The sequence below is a fragment of the Aplidium turbinatum genome, chromosome 3 (assembly GCF_918807975.1).
Source record: "Aplidium turbinatum chromosome 3, kaAplTurb1.1, whole genome shotgun sequence".
Taxonomy (NCBI): Eukaryota; Metazoa; Chordata; class Ascidiacea; order Aplousobranchia; family Polyclinidae; genus Aplidium; species Aplidium turbinatum.
In genome coordinates this window covers 43878256-43902222 of record NC_137474.1, presented here as the reverse complement: position 1 = coordinate 43902222, position 23967 = coordinate 43878256, and the positions used below count along the sequence as shown (strand labels likewise).

Genomic DNA, 23967 nt, shown 5'->3' with positions numbered 1-23967 from the left:
CATCACAAGAACTCTTTCTTCTGGTTGACAAGTCAGTAACAAGTTTCCGGAATCTCATCTATTCAGAAACTTCTAGTAGTATAGTAGGTTTCGCAATAGAAGATTGTGTAACTAAAGGTTACTATAGATCAGCGGTAGACGAAACACCATAACAGAATTACGCAATAAAATAGTACACCTCTTTCTAGGACAACAATGTCGTCTGCCTCGGGACTACACATAGTGAAAGTGACAGATACATTTTACCAATGTAACACTGGTGATTTCGATCCAATATTTGCTTCAATCGCACTTTCACATTGCTAGAAAAAAAATCTATTTCTGGAATTTTATTTTTTGGTGTGAAACATTGGCGGGGTTGAACTAGCTCTTTGATTCAAAGCTTCAGAAATAATTTGCAATTATCATTTCTTTGAAAATGCGTTACGAATTTGTTTTCACGGCCACTTTGACAGTAGCGTAGTAAGAGCGCGCTACTTTTAAAGTAGCTGATACCTGCCTCTGCTAGTTGTTTCCCACTTGTTTATCGATTCTTAGTTTCACGTAGCCTTCCGTCCAGTGACAGGCTGATCGCGTTCCGCCGAAGATTCAATTCCTGATCGGGTCACACCAAAACCTTTGAAAACGGTACCGATTATGCTTTTTTCTTGCATGATGCAGTGAGAATAAGTCGATTAATAATGGTGTGGCATCGTAAATTTAATACAAAATTAACACAGAACTGTTATCAACACAGTTTACATTAGATAGGCCTAAGCAATCTTATCATCAAACTTAAATAAAAGACACAAATTAAGAAACATTTCCTGAAAACAGATTTAGTTTTTCTAACATTTTTCATGAAGTTCTTCGATGCTGTATGCAGAAGTCTCATATCCCTGCACCCATAAACAGCCATATAAGGGAACTGAAATTATGACGCAAACATGGTAGGTTACAGTTTAAATCTAATTCTCGGCCGCACGTTTTTTTTTACTTAAGCTGAAAACAAACCTGACCGGGCCGCTTGAAAAGGTGCCGTTTAAAATTTTCGAAAGTTGTATAGTTTCAATAAAATAATGTTCCTACAATTTTTAATGTGCAAATCAGAAGACCAGATTAATCTTTTTAACTAAGTTTCATACAAATACTCTCCACGTCAGGGAATCAAACCCATGTGTACGCGTGACAAGTAGGAATACTCACCATTACATTAGCAAATACTGCGAGCAGCAAAAATTGAGAAACAGACAACCAAGAACGCTCCACTGATCAACGTCGTTATGGGACATTTTGTAACTTGCGACCTCTTAATTCTTCCTAATTCACTTTAATGTGCAAATTATTTTGAAGTCTGAAACCAAGTTTTTTTGGGGGGAAAAGTAGTGGCCAGGTCGAGTATTTGCATATTGATAACTAGGGCAACCAATTTTTTGACCTAAAATCTTGAAATTTTGACTTTATAATTTACAAATTTTGACCTAATTTTGACCAATAACTTTCTGAGTTTGCAACTCAAATGTGAAATGCAAAACACATTAGAAATCAAACCGTTAGGTAGGCTAAGGATATCTTCTTTTTCTAATGAAATATGAGAAAAATGTGGAAGACTCAACGACACCGCAGCTAATGAACAGGTAGTGAAAGTCACTCGAAAAACTGCAAAAGATAAATATGGAGTGTCTTTAAATATCCCGAAATTACTGAGAGGGTTCTGCAGTATTATACTTCAACATGCAGTAATGTTTCACATCATCGCCTTTGAAGTTCCTGTCTCTCGCTAAAATTTTTTCTAAAATAGAGAAGCTTCTCTCTACTGATACAGAAGTTGCTTGGGAGTTCCTCAGCAGGCTACATAAATGTGGTGAAATATCATCTTGTTTCATTTTTACAATGTTTTTGATGTCATTCCTTGAGATTCTCGCTTGAATATATTTTCCAATTTGGCAGCCATCAACACCAAAGTTAAGGGACCTCATTTTCTGGTAAGCTTCTTGAATGGTGTAACGGCTGTCTTCCATCTTCTGAATTATATCAAAAAGATGTGTTGAGCAACAGGACGAGATTATATCAAACAGTGCACTGTACTGCTCCTCTATTTCTACAAGGTGAGTAGCTAAATTGGGAGCTTTCACAGCATCTTGAGCACGCCGCAGCAAGACACCACCATCATGGAAGCCTTCCACAATATTTCTTACTTCTGGTAGACTTCTTGAATAATAGTAAGCAGCTTTCAACCAAGTGCGCCATCTAGTTACATTTGGCTGTGTGGAGGTTGGCCAATGGAAGTAAAACTAGTTCTTCTTGACCTGTTTTTAATGGTCACTGCTTTAACCCTGGCAACCAACTTATCAACAGCAGGGCAGTTGGCTATTATTCAATCGTCAGTAGTGGGCGAAACAAGATTATTAGCCTACCCCAGAAATTGCCCAGAAATTGCAACAAATCAATTATTACGTCGAAATAGCAACAGAAATTGCAACAAAAAACCCAGTATTTGTGTAGCTTTAATAAAATATTAAAAGAGAGAAGAAAAACTACGTTAAAAGAAAATTTTGACCTAACCATGAAATTTGACTTTTTTTTTACTTAATAACTTTGAAACCTCTCTTCGTGTCAGCCTGAAATTTAGTTTGTGGACGTTTTATAAACTTTGAACAAGGCAGAAAAATTTTGACTTTATTGACTTTTGGTTGCCCTATTGATAACTAAACGAACGCGATACCACTACACTACCCCGGACGCGAAATTTTTTTTCCCACGAGATTTCTGTATCATTGATTCTAGTCACTCTAAAAGTAAGATTTTCCGAAAGTGTTAAGAGATTGGTTGATTCAGATTGCGAAATAACTATTTACCAATCAAATTCTGCAATGATAATAAAATATAAGCTTTCCCTAACCCTACTTTTTTTGAAAAGCTCTTGTGCACCGCAAAAATTAATTTAAAGAAGAAAAAAAGTTTGACTTCGTCGGGCGTCGAACCCTCGTTCTCACGATCACTAGGCGAGGATGAAACCACTGAACCAACCGTGCCAACGAGAAAATGTTGCATTCACACGGTTTTAATCCAAACTTTTACCAACATATGTAAATGAGACAGAAATCTCGTGGGAAAAAATTTTTCGCACCCCGGACATCCCAACCTGTACTCTATTTAGGTGAAAGCTGAGTTGAAACGAGCAACTACAAATGGAAAGAAACCAGCTGCCAACATCGAGAGCATGAAAGACCTAACGGAAAAGATAAAGGCCGCTGAAGAAATTGACCTCCCTTCAAAAGACATGAAGGAAGCTTATGAAGTTCTGGAAAAGCTCAAAAAGCGAAATGAAGAGGTGGGGTTTAGTTAGCTAAGAACGGAAAATTAAAGCTAAATCAATTTGAAAAACAAAAAACTAAAGCAAGTAAAAATCAACTTTTCTCTCACTGCACTTCAGAGATCCCTAAGATGGAAACAATTGGCCTCTGTCAATTAAGCATTTTCTTTCAATCTATTCAAATTATGTAATTTTTACTTTGTGTGAAGCTACATTTAAAGAGTTGTTTGTTTTTGTTATTTTCTCTAATGTGTAGCCATCCAATTGTTTGTATCATCGCACTGTGAATGCGGGACAATAGCTTTCGTTGTCACAGCTTTTCTAACTGAATCAGGCTTCAAGGGCATTTCTTCTATCGGCAACACTTAGTGAATGGGATAGTTAGCAAGTGAACACTTTATTTTGTCAAGCTCGGTGGCCGAGAAGACTCGGAAGCCTCTGTAAGTAGACTATAGAAAACTTTCTCGACTAAGCTTTGGAAGAGGCATATCTCAGCCAGAGAATAAAATGTATTGTACTGTTTGGCTGCATTTTAACTTTGCGTTTAAACAAAACTTTATCTACGACAGGTCGACGAAGCCAGACAAATCTTGAAGGCTGGGCTTGCTAGAAACGACCTTGACACTATCAGAGACACATTAGCTTCCCTGATGCCGAAAAAGAAGGATTTGCTCCAATGGGATCCATCTGATGATAATCTTCCAGAACTGTTTACCCAAGCAAAAGAATTAGAAAAGAAACTTAACGAAGAAGCTGAGAAAGCCGCAAAAGCAAAGAAGAGAGACGAACTAAGGGAAAAATTAAGAACATCAATTGACAACGATACAGAACGGTAATGCAAATAGCAACAGATGTTGATTGCAGAAATGCCCATTACAACAATAGTAATGACATACTGGTATGTTTACCATGGCTGTGGAGTCGGAAGGATTTTGGCGTGTCCGGAGTAGGAGAATTTAAAAAGAGGCCGACTCCAGCTTGATAGCCTATAAAACGACGAGCAATAAACATTTTGTTTGCAACCTTTTTTCAAAATCCTTTTGCTCTTTATATTGCGCTAAGGTTAAATTAAAAAATAAAATGAAAAAATACAAGAACTTTAAAAATCTAGCAACACTGAAGCTGGAGACGGCCATTTATAAATTGAGGGGTCGAAGTCGCATAACTTTCGCCCAACTCCACAGCCCTGATGTTTACTAACCCAATTATTTTGCAATGTACCGTACTATTTGTCTTAGCAAGCAGACAGCAATTTTAATAAATTGCATTTCAATGATGACTTCAGATTTTGAACAGTAGAACAATATGGTAAGCTTTGGTAGAGAGTTTGCTTTTTTGAACCATAGACAAAAACAAAGTAGACTAACCAAAAAATATATACTTTTTGTGTGTAGCCTAATACATTATGTTAAACCCGCTAAGATCAATATATATAATAGGGTGTCCCACTTTTAGGCGACTTTTCAGGAAAATTAGGTTCGGGTCAAATTCTGAATGGATTTTCGTCACTGATTTCAAAAATGACATTATTTTTTCATTATGACGTCATCTTGATGTGCCAGCTAGCGGATTTTTGCTATTTTGGCCTTATCACGAATATGGTAAGAGCTAGAGACTTGGAACTTGTGCCAAAATGACCGGAAGGGACGATTTCCTATTTGTTGTCAATACAATATGAAACGCTACTGCAACAGAAAAGGAGTTATTTTGAAAAAATATGTTTTTGCTCATTTTTGGACAAAAAAAATGAGAAACACGGCAATTTTGCTACAGTGATGCTTTTATTTCGATTGTTAAGTTGCTCCACTTTGTTTAGCAATTAAGTACAGTGGTAGTAGTAGTGGTACACACTCTTGAATGTCTCTTCCATGTAAATGAGATTTATTTTACACACAAAAAAAGCTTTTTGGAAGGCAAAGTGAAAGGCCCTAATGCATACGAAGATGGTGGTTTGATGAAAATAATTAAGAAAATATCAAAACTTAAGCCCCAACATCTGAAAATCCGACAATATTGTAAAGTTTCATCACAGCTATAGCCGCAAATCATTTAAAAGCCAAGATCTTATGATTTTCTGAGCACAAGAAAGAAGCTAAGATTCATCTTTTCGGAGCGACCATATGTGTCTTCTTGCTATGGCAGTTCATTTAGTGATGAATGTTCTAGGAAATTTGAAACCCCTACTTTTTATCGTCAAGAAAGGGCGTTGAATAATGAGTGGTTACTTAACTGCGCGTTGAATAACAACAGCGAGTGGTTACTTAAGATTGCTGATTTTTGGGTATTGTGTTGGGCCTCAAGATATCCGTAAACTTCAACGTATGGTTTCTTTTATTGTTTGTGTTTATTTGCCAGCATTTTTAGTCATCCATCTTAAACCTTCCGCTGCTGAAGGTCCCTCAATTGGTACTGCTTACAAGAGATTTATTACTTGCACATAAATCTGTGGATGAACCAGTATTCAACGCTGTTCTGAAACATTTCGTTAAGCATGCATCCCAATGGTTGAGCCCTAAAACGTTGCTTTAAGTTCTCCACGCTGAAGCTCCGCCTTTTGCTGCTGATGCGGCAAGACAGAAAAGTTTTCCAAGAAACGTTGATATCGAGCAGACGCTTTTGAAGCGTGACAACTTAAGTGATTTTTTTCTCCGAAGAAAGTAAGATGGCTCCACGCATTGCATGTTTTTCATCTCCATCAGTGTTTTTACGTATGATCAACAACAACAATCGAGGAACAGAGCGCTTTATTGGCAGACTGAAACGGGTTGTGAACGGCTTGATTCGAGATGACCAAGATGATTTGGCCAAAACAGACTTGCGCATTTGTGCTGCTTTGCACAGTATGGTGCGATAAATAATCCCATTAAGCTGTGTTGTGTTGTTGAATGGTGGTTTTGTTTGATAGATCTTCAGGCTTGTCCATGGGACATTTTTTTCTGTCCCATCCCATCCCATAGCAATTCATGCCTGTCCCGTCCCATCCCATCCCATGGGATTCCCATCAAAATACAATTCAATAAATCTTATTAAATTTATGGAAATTTAAGTCTAATGTGTACTAGATAGGACTAAATGTACAAAAAGAGATACAAAACGACAAAATTTATTGATTTTGTTAACTTTAAAGTTCAGAAAAGTTGTCTATCTATGACAATTCATTTTCATTGGCACTCATATTCCGAGTCACTGTGCTCATTCAGCAAATTTTCAATTTCCTGCTCTTAAAATGCTCTTAAAACGCCTAGCTACTGTCCCATGGGAAATGCAATTCGTGCTGTCCCATCCCATCCCATGGGACATTTCCCATGGGATTCCCGTGGGAATCCCATTGCCATGGACAAGCCTGTAGATCTTTGAACGAAATGATCAAAGGTTTAAAGTTAGCTAGTAGCTATTAGTAATTGCAATATGCATGTAAAAATCAATGCTGAGGTATATAATCAATTGCAAATACAATATGCTAGACTAACCACCACTGTACTTAATTGTTAAACAATGTGGCGCAGCACAGCAACTTAACAACCGAAATAAAAGCGTAACAGTAGCAAAATTGCCGTGTTTCTCATATTTTTGTCCAAAATGAGCAAAAACATGTTTTTTCAAAATAACTTCTTTTCTGTTGCAGTTAGCGTTTCATATTGTATTGACAACAAATAGGAAGTCGTCCCTTTCGGTCATTTTGGCACAAGTTCCAAATCTCTAGCTCTTGCCATATTCGTGATAAGGCCAAAATAGCAAAAATCCGCTAGCTGGCACATCAAGATGACGTCATAATGAAAAAATAATGTCATTTTTGAAATCAGTGACGAAAATCCATTCAGAATTTGACCCGAACCTAATTTTCCTGAAAAGTCGCATAAAAGTGGGACACCCTAAAATATAAGCAACGTTGTAGCCTCTACCACAGAACCACACTTTTTAATGAGACTATAAAATTTGCAGGGACGAGTTGAAAAAACTTATGAGAGATTTCGAAGCAGCTTGTGATGATGGGAGCGACCCTTCGGATAAAGCTCTACTTGCCAAGGCGAAAGCAAAAGTTTTGGGAGAAATTAAGCAAAATTTGCTTAAAGATTTACTGCAAGCTGTACAGAGCAAAAACGTTAAAAATCTCAAAGCTTCTTTAAGCAAAGTAGACAAAGCTCTTGAGAAGGAAATAAGCCAGCAAGACATTGAAGAAGATCCGGATCTCCATGCAACCGTTCAGAAAGCCAAAGACCTTCTTGAGATGCTGACGGAGTTGGAAAAGATGAGAGAAGCGGTCATGCGGCTCAAACAGACCACGATATCGGAAATAAGGAGCTATTCACAACCGCCTGCAGCTATCAGTAAAGTTATGGAAGCAACTTTTCTTCTCCTCGGCCATTCGAAAGATGAACTGAAGGTATCGATTTTGTGTAATAGCTATCATTTTGTCTCTTGCAAATTTCTCATCAGTTAAAGTTTGTTTATTAGTTGATCAGTTAAAGTTTGTCAACACTACTAATTTAACAAGTTTGATAAACCATCAACATACCTCGTTTAGTCGTTTGCAAAAATCTCTGATTTTCCTACTGCTATGTTTCATGGCTTAGTGGTCCAATGTGTAAGCTTGGCAATCAAAAATAAACTTGAGGCTATAACACGCTTTTACATAAGATAAGCTATTGCTACATCTGCTAAATGCAGTGAAAAATGATCCTCCTTTCCAAGCATATCAGTGTCTTTAACGTCTGCAGAAGTTAGTTTAACGTAAAAAAAGACTGACTTGTCAGGTCAATGCCAGGTCAAATTTAGATTAGCCTTTCTCTGAGGCTGGAATATATGACAAAACTTTTGAAGTCTTTGAATAAATCTTAGATTATTATCAGGCCTCCATTTGATTGACATATGGAAGAAAACCATCAAGTCGTATGTCTTGTTGATTTACGATACATAGTTCATCTGGGGCCAGCCATTGTGAACTTTCATGGCATGGTCTCAAACGTAACCTGCACTTGGCCAACGTCTAGAAGGCTACGCTAAATAGGTAGCCTACTGAAAACCTCGGCAAAATTTGAAGGTTTTCATCATTTGGTCAACAGGAATGGACTCAAATCCAAGCATTGATCGGAAAGATGGGAAAAGAAAGCTTGAAAAGACGGATTGGCGATCACCAAATCACAGATGTCACCGCAGAGGCTGCTTCGAAGGCATCCTCTCTTCTTACAAATCTGGTGATGAAGGATGTGGAGGAAATAAGCAAAGCGTCAGCGGTGTTTTTTGCATGGGTGGGTGATATTTTTAATCTGGCGGTGGAATCGGAGGAAAAACATACAACTTCGATTTATAACTGGCCGACTCCTCCTTCAGTGTTGCCAGACTTTTTTTAACTTTTGGATTATTAAAAAATTGTAGCGTAATCATTAGTTATGAAATGTATTGCATTAAAGTTGTGTTGTCTCAAGTTATAGAGCAGGGCTACTCAACTAATATTAACAAAGGTCCAGTTTGACAAGTTGAATATTTTTAGCGGTCCGGTGAATAAGTTATTTCACATGCAACCACGAAAGTTAAACTATTTGTACCAAACCACTTTCTTGGGTAAAATGTAACTCGAATTGGATTTCTGAAAAAGTGTTGGGAAGTCGAAGCCCCCCCAACAACTAGGATAATCACAGTAAAAATTGCTTCCTCCCAGTATAAATCTGTTTAAAGAAGCCCTGAAACGTGGCAATGAGGTTATTCTTCCAAAAGCTCAAGGCCCACCTTCAACACCCAGAAGGTTCGGATTCGGACCGCGGTCCGCCAGTTGAGTAGCCCTGTTATAGAGCTTTATTATTGTTTATCACATTGTAAGCAGTTACAAATAGTTTAGTAAGCATTAGCAGTTTCATAAGTAATAGGCTATTTACTATCTAAGGCAAGTAGGTGTGTTTTTTATTGCTTGTCGTTTTGTACAAAGTCGAGTCGGTCTATTTTTAACGACTCCGGACACGCTGAAATCCTTGCGACTCCACAGCCCTGCAGTTTTAAAGAAAACTTACCTTTGTAAAACTATTGTCGAATTTCTAAGCCCATAACTTCTGAGGTTGGACGATTTTTGCGGCTAATTTTAGTCAAGTTTGCCTACTCATTTGAACTGTTTTAGTTAAAAACGATTATTCAGTTGAGCACCTCTAGTCTCCTAAGTTGAATAGTCGTAGGCTACGTCTTCTGATTACAGATGAACCAAACTCGACGTCCCTACAGCAAAGTTTTGTCATTCAAATCTTTGACCATAACCTATTGCCTAATATTTTGTACCTGGAATGACTTTTGTCGTTTTACTCCGCCCAGGCAAAATGTATTCTACAAGAGCACCGCGAGATCGCTTCAACTTCATGATGACACCGAAACAACTCCTCAACCCGGTAAAGATTCTGAAAGCTTATCCTCATCTGTGGTGTGACGCAATAAACGTTCATTCTGGTTGAAACAACTCAAGTTTTTACTGTCTTTTGTACTGTCAGCCACATAAGCCTTCCCCGCTGCTAGAGGTAGTTAGTAGCGCGACTATTTTTTGGTGGCCATAACAGCGCAACATTTGTTAGAGCAGCGGCTGCTATTTTTTTCAATGCAGCGGTAGCGGAGAGACGCACATTTGCTTCAGTCGTAGTTCCGCTACCCGTTACTTTCCAATTCAAAATGAAAAACATGAATCGTTTTTAGAGATGATTTTTGATGGAAACACACTGGAGCATAAGAATAAAATTTCATTTGGAACTTGTTTTCTTTTACATCGTTGAAATGGCAATGTAAGCGAATGTGGTACTGTAAGGTGAAATACTGATACTTGAATAGAACTTTCCGATGTCAGTTTATGACACAAGTAGAAGCAGCACGTAGCAAGTAGATATGTTTCTGGTCCAGATAGCTAGCTGCACCGCATTACTTTTTATCGACTGGTAGCAAGTAGCGGTAGCGTGATGCTTTAAAAGCAGGGAATGGGATGGAAGATGGAAAATGTCAAGGATGGAAGATCTTGATGATGGGATGGAAGACAATCTTCCATCATTCCATCCCAATTCCATCATTAACTTTCTAACGCTTTATCAAGACATGCAAAATATTACGTTGCTTGCTGAAATAATTCGATTTTCGGTTCGTATTAAACCAACGGGACTGTTGCCTGACGCGTATTTGTCAAAACTACTGTCGTTAGGCAGAATTGGCCAATCAGAAAGCTATGGTTTTTAGGTTTATTTGTAGCATATTCAACGCGGAGATCACAAAATGTGAAGATGAAAGAGATTTCTGAGATGGAAGAAAATCTCAGGATGGAAGAAACGTCTTCCATTCCATCCCGTACCCTGTTTAAAAGTACAGTAGTGTAAGCCCACAACTTCATGCAGCTAACTTTGTTCCGCTATCAACCACGTCATCAGGCTACGTCGTACGTGATCACTGAGAGCTTTAAACTTGAATTGAGACCAAGTTACTGCCGGGTTGGGCCACCATTTTTGTAAAATAAAGTATGGCCTATGGTTGCATTTCATTTTGTACAGTCTACCTATGTTAGTGACCACAGTTGCTGAGACCATTATCGATAATAAAAACTTCAACAACAAAGCCTATTTAGTAAATTGACCTCATAAAACAAGTGCATCAGAGTTACCTCACATTACGGGCACGATAGGCGTATGTGTAATCTGTATATCGCTGCAGCAGGTGGGGTGTTTTAACCCGTAGACACTAACACAGGACAATTTTTGCTATAAACCAGCTGGCTGCAGCATTGCGACTCTTCTAGTATTCAGACATTCATTTAGTTTACTTTCTAACGTGCATCAGTCGCATGACTGCAATCAACTGATTTAAATCTTTCCTTCTGATTGGTTATTAAACGCCATCTGCTGCAGCGACTCCCTAATCCTCACACTGCCGAACGTTCACAATATCGCGTGCAGAAAACACTCCATGTGTTGCAGTGACCTGCAGATTACAAATAAGCGGACGGTAGGCTACTACCATGGAGACCTTCAGGCATCGATATGGCGACTACGTTTGGGTTGAAACTTCACAAAAGCTTTTTCGGGTGAATGTCAGAACTGGAGTTGCACTTGGAACGTTTCGTACCAGGATTATTGCCAAGAGAACATACAGATCAAGGTTAAAACTGGTGCTCATAAAGTCGCTTGAAGGAAAATTTTTGTAGAAACCCGGCTCTAAAGGAACTTTTGTACAACGGGCTTCCCAACATGCGAAATGACGAGACAGAGGCTGATGTAATTTTGGGTACTTTTTAGGCTAAATGTATTTGTAAAAGCGATAGCTATGCCAAACCACAGTGTGATTACGGTAGTGAATTTTAAATCACTGCAAAACTCCTGAGTTCACGCAATTTTTCCTTGATAACAGCTCAAATCCTACAATTTAGTTTCATAATAAAAGTTGCTAAAATAAGCCCAAACGATAGTCAGACTATTTACTACTACCAAGCATAGGAGATCGGCTTGCAGTCAAATTTGAAGTTGCGCGTTGGCTTGCGTATGTAGTAGGATGTTTCATTTTTTCACGATTTTTGAAATCAAAAATGCTTGGGGTCTAATCAGATCGGATTTTGGCCACAAACAGCCGATTCAAAATATTTTTTCGATCGGACGACTTTTAGAGGGTGCGCGGCCCCCTCAAAGTTTAAAAATTTTAAGCGTGGGAAAATTTGCAGGAAATATGCGATATCTCGGTAACGGAAAGTGATAGGAAGACGTGTAAGGTGTCAACTTGTGCGGAATGGCCAACTTCCTATCTGCCTTTAATACATTTTGCTACCCTATCTGCAACGAAAAAAAAGTTAATTGCAAAAAACTGTTTTTTTCATATTTTTGATGTTTTGTTCTACAGAAGCAAAACCCTTGGAACCAGTAACTACTGTGATTACAAGTTATAGAGAGCAATAAACATGTGCTATGACACAGGGTACAAGTGTGCATCGAATTTTACACAACAATGGACTTCCTTTTACGATTGGCTTAGAATACCATCATCTCCTATCGCACAGTGTCTCTCACATGTAAACGTTTCAGCATAAGCTACCAACGCAGAGTAATTAAACAAAACAGCTGACATTGACGAGGCTGTGCAAATCAAGAGTCATACACCATGTGAACGCGAAGAAAATCATAAATTCAACAGTATGTACATTGTACAATACTTGCGGGCTAGAGGTACTCAAACGCAGCTCCAGGAACAGGGATCCCCAGTCATGACCAGTGAAAGCAAAACAAATAAGCAACATCATGTAGAACGAAAAATCGGGCATGTTACCCAAGAATAAAAATTACTGCCGGCATGTAACACTTATAGATTATTCTTCAGCATTGCTTAAATACGACCTCAGTCTAACATCAACTTTGCTTTGTTGATCAGAGTTGTCAATAATCTTCTTTCGTTGTAGCAATTCTTTAAGCTTCCCTATTTCCCTCTCATTTGATCTATTGTGGTTGTTGACGCTCTTCCAGAACTGCCTGTTCCCAAACAAAACACAGGGTGCTTGCTTGCTTTGAACAGTGAAGAAATGCTTCAGGTTCGATTGTCTTTGTTGCAGCATATTTTCGATGCTTACCTCACTAGGTAGTGAAGTAAGATCTGTCAGTACAATTTTAGAGAAAGGTGGATTGTCTGAATATATGCTTATGGCAACATTTTGTGGAGAGAGCCAACTTTTTGCATGATCCAGATAGTAGCGCCATACTACAGTCACGAGTGTGGAACCAATTGCTTCAAAAGCTTGCAGGAGATTTTTCTGGAACAAAGTCAGGAAAGGAAATCCGGGGCAAAAGGATTGAGATGGATCATAAATATAATAAAAGACGGAACATAAACAGAAGCTATGTACGAAACTAAACGTGACAATTTGCTCTTCTCAGCAGACGTGAGATCAAATGGGCTAAAAAGCAGCATTCTAAGGTACTCATTTGCCGTTGTCACCCAACGTGATTGACTTATTTGTTCTTGTTTGTACCAAAGCAAATGCTTCAAGTTGGCTGGAACATCCATAAACAGTTGACAAGCTAAAACCAACAGACACATTTGGTCACTTCGAAAACTGTTGTCAGAAATTCTTGAGCGTTTTTGATCTGAAAACCATTCAGTTTTGCTTCTGAGGTGGAGAGCAGCTATGGGTGTGATTTGGACATGAATGTTGTTCCTGGGCCCTGGCGATGAAATTTTCTAAGTTACATTTTGTATTCCACTTAACTTTGTTGAGTAGTGCGCCTTCTTGCACTGCACCTGGACCCTTGCTTTTTCCTTCAACCTCAGCAATTACGTGAGACAAATAAATTTCATTTACATGAAACATACATTCAAAAGCATGTATTTCATGTCCAATATTCTCGATGATGTAATAATTCACTCGTTTATTAACACAACTTTTTTGCCCGTGTTCAATCTCGCTGTATCACTCATGATCGAGTATACTTTGGAAAGATTTTCACCACATGCACCAATAATAATCGCATTAAAGACAGCTTCACTATTAACAGAAATTTTCTTGAGAAAAAACTTTACTTCTATAACTCTTTCCATAGTTTTGTTCTTTGCTCGATCATGCGTTTGATCCAAAAACACATAACGATCCATACCATTCACATTTCGACCATCATAATGAAGCTGCAGAAAATCGGAAGCAGAGATGTCATCATCACATTTTTCTAAACAAAGCTTTCTTGTTTTCTCCCTACATCTATACACGGTAGTCGGTGAGGCAGCAGTATTGTCACCAGCACATGCAAGCAACTGGTCAGATTGTTGGCGAATTAGAAGTGTTTCGCCGGTCAGCTAACACACGGCTTAAAGAACTTACGGCAATTTTTCGTTTTTTTGTGTACATCTTGCCACCTGTTACTGCTTTCTTGGCGAAATCAGGATCAAGAATTAAGCCTCGTGTCTCATCTTCCGAAGACTCACTGCTGGAAACGGTTATATCAGGTGTAATCATATCTGCAGGTCTTCGCCTTAGCCTCTCCTGTGCTACCAGGCTGGAAGTTTCTGAGCTGGTTGAATAAGAGCAAGATGGTTCATCTTCACCAGGTAACTTTTGCTGGTAAGAACTCTGATGACTCAATCTATTTTTTACCCTTAAAGTAAAAGATCTGTCGCGAGATGCAGTAATAAACATCTTTCTGGCAGACCTTTGATCTTGCAAAAACTCAACCTCCTCTTCTGGGATACGGTGCATCCATTGACAGCTACAAGAACTGGGAAGAAAACATCAAAAATATGAAAAAAACAGTTTTTTGCAATTAACTTTTTTTCCGTTGCAGATAGGGTAGTAAAATGTATTAAGCGTAGATAGGAAGTTGGCCATTCCGAACAAGTTGACACCTTGCCCGTCTTCCTATCTCCTTCCGTTACCGAGATATCGCATATTTCCTGCAAATTTTCCCACGCTTCAAATTTTCAAACTTTGGGGGGGCCGCGCACCCTCTAAAAGTCGTCCGATCGAAAAAATATTTTGGATCGGCTGTTTGTGGCCAAAATCCGATCTGATTAGACCCCAAGCATTTTTAATTTCAAAAATCGTGAAAAAATGAAACATCCTAGTATGTAGGTTATTACGGCTTAAACCTAAACAAAAAATAAACAAGCTAAGACAAATATTCCATGATTGACTGTGTATTTATTCCTTTTATGAAAAGTAGCAGTTTTTAGTAGAAAGTAAGTTCAACCACAAATGATGTCAAAGTCAGTGTCCAACTAAACAATTTCTTGAACGAAATATCGACTTAGGGAAAAGCTTCACAGATTACAATTGGCCGCAGTCAGCAACCATGATTTTTTGACTTGTCTTGCCAGATTGACTCCCATAACTTTCTATTTTCTTAACGACCTCCAACCCTTCTGTCACACATCCAAACACAACATGTTTGCCATCAAGCCTGCAAACAAAATCTGTAAGTTCACATCGCGGAAGTACCGATTGTTATTCTCCACTTACGAAGATAATATGGGATTTTGCTCTAATATAATGGGTTAAAAATGTAGCTATTTGGACAATAATAGGCTTATGATTGGGTTATTATGTGCCCATTGCGACAGCGCAAAGCACAATGCAATTACATATGGAGGATGACAGGTAGGTAAAAGTGAAAGGCAATGCAGTCAGCTTCTTCCATTTCGACATGACAGTAGATGGACAACTAAGACCGTGACGCCACAATTTATCGAAAGACAATTGATCGAACGACAGTTCATCGAAACGACTGTTCATCGAACGACTGTTTATCGAAACGACAGTTTATCGAACGACGAAGCACATGCAATGGAATACTTAGGGGTTAATGGTTAGGGGATAATGGTTAGTGGTTAGAGGTTAGGTTTTAGGTTAGGGGTTAGGTTTTCGATTAAGTATCGTTCGATAAATTGTCGTTCGATAAACTGTCGTTTCGATAAACAGTCGTTCGATTAATTGTCGTTAACGATAAACTGTCGTAGTACCAACCAAGACACGCTTTGTGCTGTTAAGTGGTGTCGAACCTATGTCCTTTCGATTCTTGTGTAGTCGCTGAGGTTTAGTTTCAAAGCTCTGCGAGTCTGCGTTGTCCAAATGGTATACATTCCTTCTTGCAAGCCAAAGTAAACCAAGTTCACACTCACCATTCAGTCTTGGCAGTGCACAAAAAGAATTGGGAACCGTTTGTGTTTGGACCAGCATTAGCCATGGAAAGAACACCTGAAATGCAACAAAGTTAATTAATTATATAATAATGAAAAATGCTTATGATCTTAATAGAAAACTGCGATTTTTACACACTAGTCTAGGCGACTGGGCTGTTTCCTACAACAATAGCTATTTTCAATCACTCAAAAGATGAAGCTATGGTAAGGGAACGTTCAAATATTACGTAACTCCTTCGAGGGGGGTTTATGCAAAGCGTTACGTTAGCGTCACATCCGGGGGAGGGGTTCAAGCAAAACGTTACGTAACGCTTTCGAGTACGGAATGGTAGTTTTTTTGTGCTGAATTCGTAAATCACTCAAAAGATGAAGCTATGGTAAGCTAAAGCAGTGATTTCCAACCTACAGGTCGCAACCCAAAGTCGGGTCGCCAGAAAAAGTTTCTGGGTCCTCTATTTTTTTCTCCAAACAAAACAATGTTTAGTATGAAGTACTGTAGCTGTTGGTGTGATATATTGCAATTAAGCAAAATCCTACAATGAAGTTGCATTTGTTGATCGTTCTTGTTTTGCAAGTAGCCTACAGTCAACGCCGCTTAATCAGACCTCATCGGGACCAAGCTAAACTGGTCCGATTACGCAAGAACAAATTTCATTGTTTTTGACATTTTGTTTTGACCTTTTATAACGTCCTCGTTTTGCTATTAATCCTCCGTCTAGTAGGCTACAGCTTGACCAACAGGTCTCCTGTCCCATGCTTCTCTGTGTTGCTTAATCAGGAAGATAACAGCAGTCGCAGGTTGGGTTTTGGTTGATTGGTTTTATTTCAAATCAAATTTCACAAAAATGAACATTGTTTGTAGCAAAAAAGTTTGTTTTTGACTTAATTTGGGCAAACTTTTAAATTTTAGGCTACGTTTGGAAGTCTTCCCACAAAATTTTTGCGAGAACATAGCACAATGCCCAACATTAACTCTTGTCGTGTCATCTCGCCAAACACAAGTAAAAAAAGGTTGACCACGAAACCCATATTTGGTTGGAAGGTGGTCGGTTTAAGCGGGGTTGACTGTATCACCCTTCATTCATTCTTCATGTTGCTTTTAGCCGACCCAAAGTACTATCAATTCAACACGTAATGTTGCCTTTTTTTACTGCATGCCTTTAAAGGAAGAAATCAGGTTCTGCTTGGGTCGCAAAATTTCTTAACTTCATTTTTTAGAAATCAAGCGTACACTGACATTAATAAGACAACATAATGTATGTAAGAGAATATGAACAACATGTTGGCCTTGCCAAGTTTTTATAGAAGCAAGAAAATAGTGTCATCCAATAAAAGTGCCCCTTTCTTTATTGAGGCTTGAGTAAAGTATTTTGATAGTTTTTACAATGAAAAGAAAGTAATTAACTAATTATGGTATTGATGATTGACATCACTAGAACAAGGTACACATTAGGCTGGCTCAAAATCTCGAAAAAACATTTTTTTTCTTTTAAATTTTTCGTCAGTTTGTAATATTGTTCCTTTTGGTAAATGTATCTCCTATACCAGCGTGGTCCAACTACAGGCCCGCGGGCGGCATGCGGCCCGCGGATAGAATTTTTGCGGCCCACGAGCTTTCACAGTATTGATTTAATTTGTATTTAAGTTACAGAAAGTAATTTCAATTAGAACATGTATAGCATTTGAATAAAAAGTGTCAAAAATTTAGTTCAGTTGTAGACAGCAGGGCCTATACTGTTTCAACCCACCAGGTCTCGTCAGTAGGCTACAACTGGGCTTCTTAAAGGCTGATATGTAGGCTGGTGTTCCTGAAGTTTTTGTGTTCTTTAAGTAGATGATTATAAAGTGGACTGCTCCCGTTTTGTGAAAGATATTAGACCTAAGGATTTATCTTGTGAGTTTGAGAATAGATTTTAAGATTTTGACAGATTAAAACTTAATCTTCATTTGTATACCAATCCTATGGGTGTTAATGTGGAAATACAGCTACCAGAACTTCAGCTCGAACTCTGCGAGCTTCAGTGCAACCTATTATTGCTGTCAAGGAAAAATGAAACCTCAGTCTGCTTCTGGAAATTAGTCAGCAAGGATATATTTCCCAAACTGAAAAATTTTGTATTAAAAATGCACTCAATGCTTGGAAGCACATACATGTGTGAGAGTACATTTTCTAGAATGAAGCAAGTCAAGTCTAAAAACAGAAATCGAATGATAGACGAAACACTGGAAGATAGTCTCCGACTTGCTACCACTAACACTGAAATTGATGTAGAAACGATAGTAGCCTGTCAGAGAAACCTCGACCACAGGCATCTGATAGAGATTTGATAGAGATTTGCTACTGACAGGCTACTGATAGAGATTTGCAATAAATTTCTATTTGCTATTGTTTAACAATTTCGATTACGCACTCACTATCATTTTATTGGAAATGGCCCGCAAGTTGTCACGTTTTTGTAAAGTGGCCCGTAAGTCAAAAGTAGTTGGACCACGCTGTCCTATACCAAATTTCACAAACAAATATTAACGTTTGACCCTGGTTCACCTGGTTTGAATTTTTTCAAAATATTGAATTTTCACTTATCCCTGAAACTGCTCGCTCGCTATCTTCTAATGCAAGGCTTCCCAAACTGGGGGTCGCGACCCCGTAAGGGGTCGCGTAACGAACTTCAGGGGTCGCAGAGAGTGTACCAATTTTACACAAAGTACTGCATATTAACACTTCTGTGCAATTAAGTTATTAACGGTATTGAGAGTCGGGCTAAATCGGTTAATGTGGTAATGTGGTAAATCGGAATTTATAACCCTTTTATTGCAATGAAAACAGGGTTGAGAAAAACCCGTGTTTTTTTAAAAAAGCCCAACCTGCCCGGGTTTTTTTTTAAAAAAACGGTTTTTTAGGGTTTTATTGGTTTTTTTTTAAAAAAGATGCAAAAAAAGGTAGATTCATGCTTATTTCACCTCAAAACTACTTTTTACGAGTGAAGTGCCTTTCACTCACAGTACATGCTTGCATAACTCAATAAAATAATGCACTAGGGCTGTTGTTGCTTGAATGTTGCATCATCCATTTGTTTCAAGATCAAGTTGGATGTTGCATCATCCACTGATTTCTATACCAAGTTGATGCTACTGTGGTAGAAATCACATTATTGCATCATTTGTTTAGATTTGAAGGCAAGGAGCATTTATACCATCATGTTTAAATATTTTTTATCATTTATATATATGAAGGGCTTAGAAGCAGACCGGTCTAAACCACAAAAACATTATTTTGAGTAAATCGCAATTGAAGTATTTTGAGTACCAAAATATCGACAAACAATACACACAACAATGCTTGCAAGTTTATTAGATATTGTGACAAGCCTCATCTGTTATCCACTGAATGTTTCAAAAAATCGCAATAACTACTGAACAAACTACAAAAATGCTGTTAGACCATTGTAGCATACATTGTAAGTTACAATTTTGGGAGTTCTATCTACAGTTGGATCTTTTAAGGGCTGAAGAATATTTAGGTTTGGCAGAAAAACTTTACCAAAAGAAAGTGTCAATGCATTTAAGGAATAAAAGCAGTTCTATTGTGAAAAACTTTTGGGATATTATTAACTCACACAACTTTCCTCTAATCATTTTCGTTTTCATGATCTGCTTCGTCTGGTAGCATCTCATCAAGATCCTGATCCGCAGAACTACGCAAGTTCTTATAGAAATCGTGATAGACAGGAGAGGAATATAATCCAACAAATCGTTGATATCTTTTAGTTTTAACGGGTTAATCAGCACAGGCTGATCATGAAGACGATTGAGAACTGCCAAACCATTGGCTGGTCGACCACGACTTTGACGCTTTGCCAAATCCAATACATTCCATTCAGTAATATCAGTCAAGTTGTACTTGAAATACATTAAACTTGATGATTCACTGACAAGTCTGATCCATTGAATTTTTAACCACTCCACCTTTCTGCCACCAGTATCCCTTTTTCTGATCACCAGTTCTTTTTTGTAATCACTCACACCAATAAAGTCTTCTGAAGACATGGGAATAACGTTGAAAGGTTTTTTCCTGTTTGCCTCTGCAACAATGTCCATCCACTGCTGCGGAATGTAAACATTCTCATGACGCTTTTTCGCGGTTTCTACTTTTGCAAAGTCACTATCGTTCGGAAGATAACTATGGCCAGAAACCATGAATTTGTGATTGACTTCTTCAATACCAAGTCTAGCTACTCCATAACTCCGTAAATGTCCTAGCTACTCCATAAAACGGCTGACCTTCTCACAAACAAGGTTATTAGCTACCTACCTTTCTATTAACACAGACAGTGGCGTAGCCAAGGGAGGGGTTTTGGGGGTTACAACCCCCCCTTTGGCACGCGTGTGACGTCACGATATTGAGAATGATGCTTTCAGTCTAAAACAAATTGCGTAATTTTCAACAAAACTGCATTAAAAGAGCGAGTTTTGCCAATACCAAACATCTCAGCCAGGAATTAGCAACAAGAAAACACAGAGACTTAGCTTTATTTCCGAAAAAGGCCGAAGAAAACATGATCTTATCCTTTTGCTATGCTACCGGACAGCACCATTTTACAGGAATATTCATACCCACATTTTTGTTGAAAATGCTCTCAGAATGCACCAAATTCAAAGTAATTTTTCAAAATTTTCTGGGGGAGGCCCCCCAGACCCCCCGCCGCTGGGTTGTCAAAACCCCCCCCTTTCAAAATTCCTGGCTACACTACTGAACACAGAACATCAACTCTTAATACTTTAACTAGCTAAATACTGCTATCTTGTAATTATGATTCTTGTTTTGGACAACCTATAGGCTAAAAATGAGTCTGCAATAATTTGAAGTTGCCAAAATTGCATCATACAAATTTATACACAACATAATATTGAAATGATATTGAAAATAGCCAAATTTGCAAGTAATGGCAACTGACAACCCTGAAGCATTTGCACAGCAGCTGCTTTGGCTCAAGCGCAGGGGAAAAATTGTAGCTTAGACCGCTTTGGCTCAAGCGCAGGGAAAAAATTATGGCTTAGACCACTTTGGCTCTAGCAAATATGAAAAAAACCGAAGAGCTTGAAATTAGTCTGCTCATTTCGCCTTCACATACACGTGATAACGGTTAGACCGTTATAGCATAAACAGATAATATCGATATCTGTTGAATGGCGTCTTTAAATTAAATTTGACATTTTTGGGGTTAGACCGGTTTGCCTCTAAGCCCTTCATATATTATATATAGTAATGGATGAGCAATTGAGCGATTGCGTGGCCAATTAGGCAAATGCTCTGAAACAGCCATGCGTTAGAATCCAGAATCTGTAATCTGTAATTGGTAAGTAGCCTCCTAAATTGCATTTCACATCATATATAGACTACAGTAGAGTAGTGTTGGGCGATATTGAAAAAAACAAAACGATACGATATTTGAAAAAATACTCGATATTTCGATACTTTTCGATATTTTTGTTCTAATTAAGAAAAGAGTTTCTCAGTCTTCGAAATTAGTGCCGGCAATTGCCGAGGTGATTGCCGACGCAGATGCATGAATGGCGCATTAGCGTCGGCAATGAAAATGCCGAGGCCAAATGAGCGCTTGTAAGGTTAGGGTTAGACATTCCTCCCGGTCGTTATGCCACAGCCATAGATTTGCTCCTTAGTCAACACCCTGATGGAGCTCTGCGAAAGAGGCGTGTGGATGGGTATCAAAGAACGAAAGCAGCAAAACGTGGACGCTTCATTGCGAAGACAGTGTAGATTTACAGCCAAGCGATGAGCCTCTTGATGTGTCCGATTCCAGTGATGACGCGACAACCTCATCCTCCGATACAGCATCTGATGCTTCCGATTCTGACTAGTTCTTCATCAAACAGACTTTGTGTTGCTCGCAGTATCCCAATTGTGCCAAAATTATGTTAGTGCTGGGGTTTTTTTCGTCGAGACTTTTCGGTCATTTGTCCGAAATGACTTAAAAAAATTCGGTCATTTTTTATTTATTTCGGTCATTTTTTCTGATATATTTCCTTTCAAGTAGCTGATACAAACCAAAATTTGCACTTCCTGACTAGCTACAACATTAAGTTTCGCTGAGAAACGTTGTCGTGTTTTATCTGAGAAAAGTTGGAAAAGACAAACGTTTCTTCAACATTCATCAGCGAAACTTCAACCAAACTTTTTTTCGGACATTTTGACCGAATTGACTATTTTTTCGGACATTTTGCTAAATAATCGGTCAATGACCGATAAATGACCGGAAAAAAAACCCAGTGTTAGTGCATACGTAAATCGAGGCAATCTTCTCGCAGGGAGCTATTAATTTGTTACCGGTACTTGGTTGAGCAATTAACGTTATTTTATGACAATTCAACGTCGCTAGATGTCGAATTAATGTAAAACAAACGTAAATTTCTTATTAAGCATTGTTGTTACGCAATACAACCAATATAAGCCGACGGGAAAATTAAATCGATTTGTGTTGACTCGAACGTTGAATCAACCCAAAATTAACTTACTTTTATTCAACGTGAATCACCGTAACAGCGTTCGTATCGCGTTGTTCGCTTTATCGCTACTTTTGGTATTATTACATCACAACAAATCCAACAGTGCGGTCGTGATAGACTACTCTAGTATATTTTTCGCTTCTCGTTTTACATGTTTGGTACAGTTTTTTTTCGTAATAAACGTTCACAGCAATTGCCGAGGCAATTTCAACTTTTGCCGTTTGGCCTTGGCAACGTTTTTGTAGGAGTTTGCAGTTACGAGTTAGGGCTGTAATAGTCAAAATATCGAACGATATTGAAATAAATATCGATATTGAAAAGATATCGTATCGTATCGAAAATTCGATATATCGCCCAACACTACAGTAGAGTAGTACTTTCACCAATTTAACTATAAGGCCTTCTTGCATAAATGAGTTTTAGTGTAGTATACACAAAGTGACATTACTTGATTTTTGTGTACTGTGCAATATCCACTGCGTTTTCAGTTTATTCTTGGAAATTAGCCTACTGCACAATCACATCCTTAAGTCCTAATTTAAAGTTTGTTGTAAGTGCCTTGTAGTGTTTTTGTAAATTTTTTTAATTTTCCAATAAAAACTGGACAAATATGATGCTCTGGGTTTTTTTATGGGTTTTTTTAAGTGGGTTTTATTAAAAAAAACCACCCGGGTTTTTTTGGGTCGGGTAAAATACCAACAACCCTGAATGAGAAGTAAGATGGCTTTTAAAAGTGAAGCTAAAAAGGTTTTATTACGATAGTGTTGAAAATTGAAGTCGTGATTTTGCTAACGAAAAAAAAAATGCAGACTTGGCCCACCATTTTGGCAATGACATTTGGTTCTTGAAATTATGCAATTTATCAGATTTGCTTAAAAAATTTAACGAACTTAAGTTGTCCCTCCATAGAGAATACATGTATGTTTTTACATTGAAATCTAAAATTAAAGCGTTTATCAACACATTAAACGTCTGGAAACAAAAAGTTACAAATGATTCGTTTGAAATGTGCTCATTTACTGAAAAAATTTTGGTTAAAACAATAATGTAAAATCAAATGCTAAAGCCTTTGGTTATTAAACGTTGTCAAATCTGTTAACAGTTTCAGAAATATTTTCTTCCAGAATTGGACAATACCAAAGTATACTGAATCCAAAACCTATTTGCACCGCAAAAACAACGGAATGGCCCGTTTCGGCGAGTCCGATTCGACTAGTCCGATTCGGCGAGTTCCCTTTTCGGCGAGAGCCCTTTTCGGCGAGTGCCCTATTCGGCGAGTTTTTGAAATTTTTAAAAGGAAATTATCGGGTACCGTAGCCTAATTGCAATTGCCGTTTTTACATCGTTTTAACGTCGCTAAACGTTGAAATCGTGCAGAAAGGAATAAAAATAAAATGTTTGAACTATTAAATTAAAATTCGTCATGTCAGTTCAGTTGTTTTTATTTCTGACCATCATATGAAAAACAATACACGTCAACATAGCAAAGGTAGAAGCGACAATTCACGTCAACATAGCAAAGGTGTAGA

At 38.1% G+C, this 23967-nt stretch overlaps 2 protein-coding genes across 2 annotated transcripts in view; one reads left to right on the top strand and one right to left on the bottom strand.

Annotated features, from left to right (window-relative positions):
• Window positions 1-10422, top strand: part of LOC145767008 (uncharacterized) — a 34916-nt gene extending 24494 nt beyond the window's left edge. Inside the window, exons 19-23 of the mRNA XM_082578736.1 lie at window positions 3140-3313; window positions 3865-4127; window positions 7238-7679; window positions 8359-8544; window positions 9593-10422. Of these exons, the coding sequence (XP_082434862.1) occupies window positions 3140-3313; window positions 3865-4127; window positions 7238-7679; window positions 8359-8544; window positions 9593-9640 (1113 nt within the window). The 3' untranslated portion in view covers window positions 9641-10422. The remainder of the gene's footprint in view (window positions 1-3139; window positions 3314-3864; window positions 4128-7237; window positions 7680-8358; window positions 8545-9592) is intronic.
• Window positions 10423-14895: 4473 nt separating this feature from the next.
• Window positions 14896-23967, bottom strand: part of LOC145767629 (peptidyl-prolyl cis-trans isomerase-like) — a 34298-nt gene continuing 25226 nt past the window's right edge. The window contains exons 4-5 of the mRNA XM_082579483.1: window positions 15893-15968; window positions 14896-15174 (exon numbers count right to left, since the gene is read on the bottom strand). Coding sequence (XP_082435609.1) covers window positions 15042-15174; window positions 15893-15968 — 209 coding nt within the window. The 3' untranslated portion in view covers window positions 14896-15041. The remainder of the gene's footprint in view (window positions 15175-15892; window positions 15969-23967) is intronic.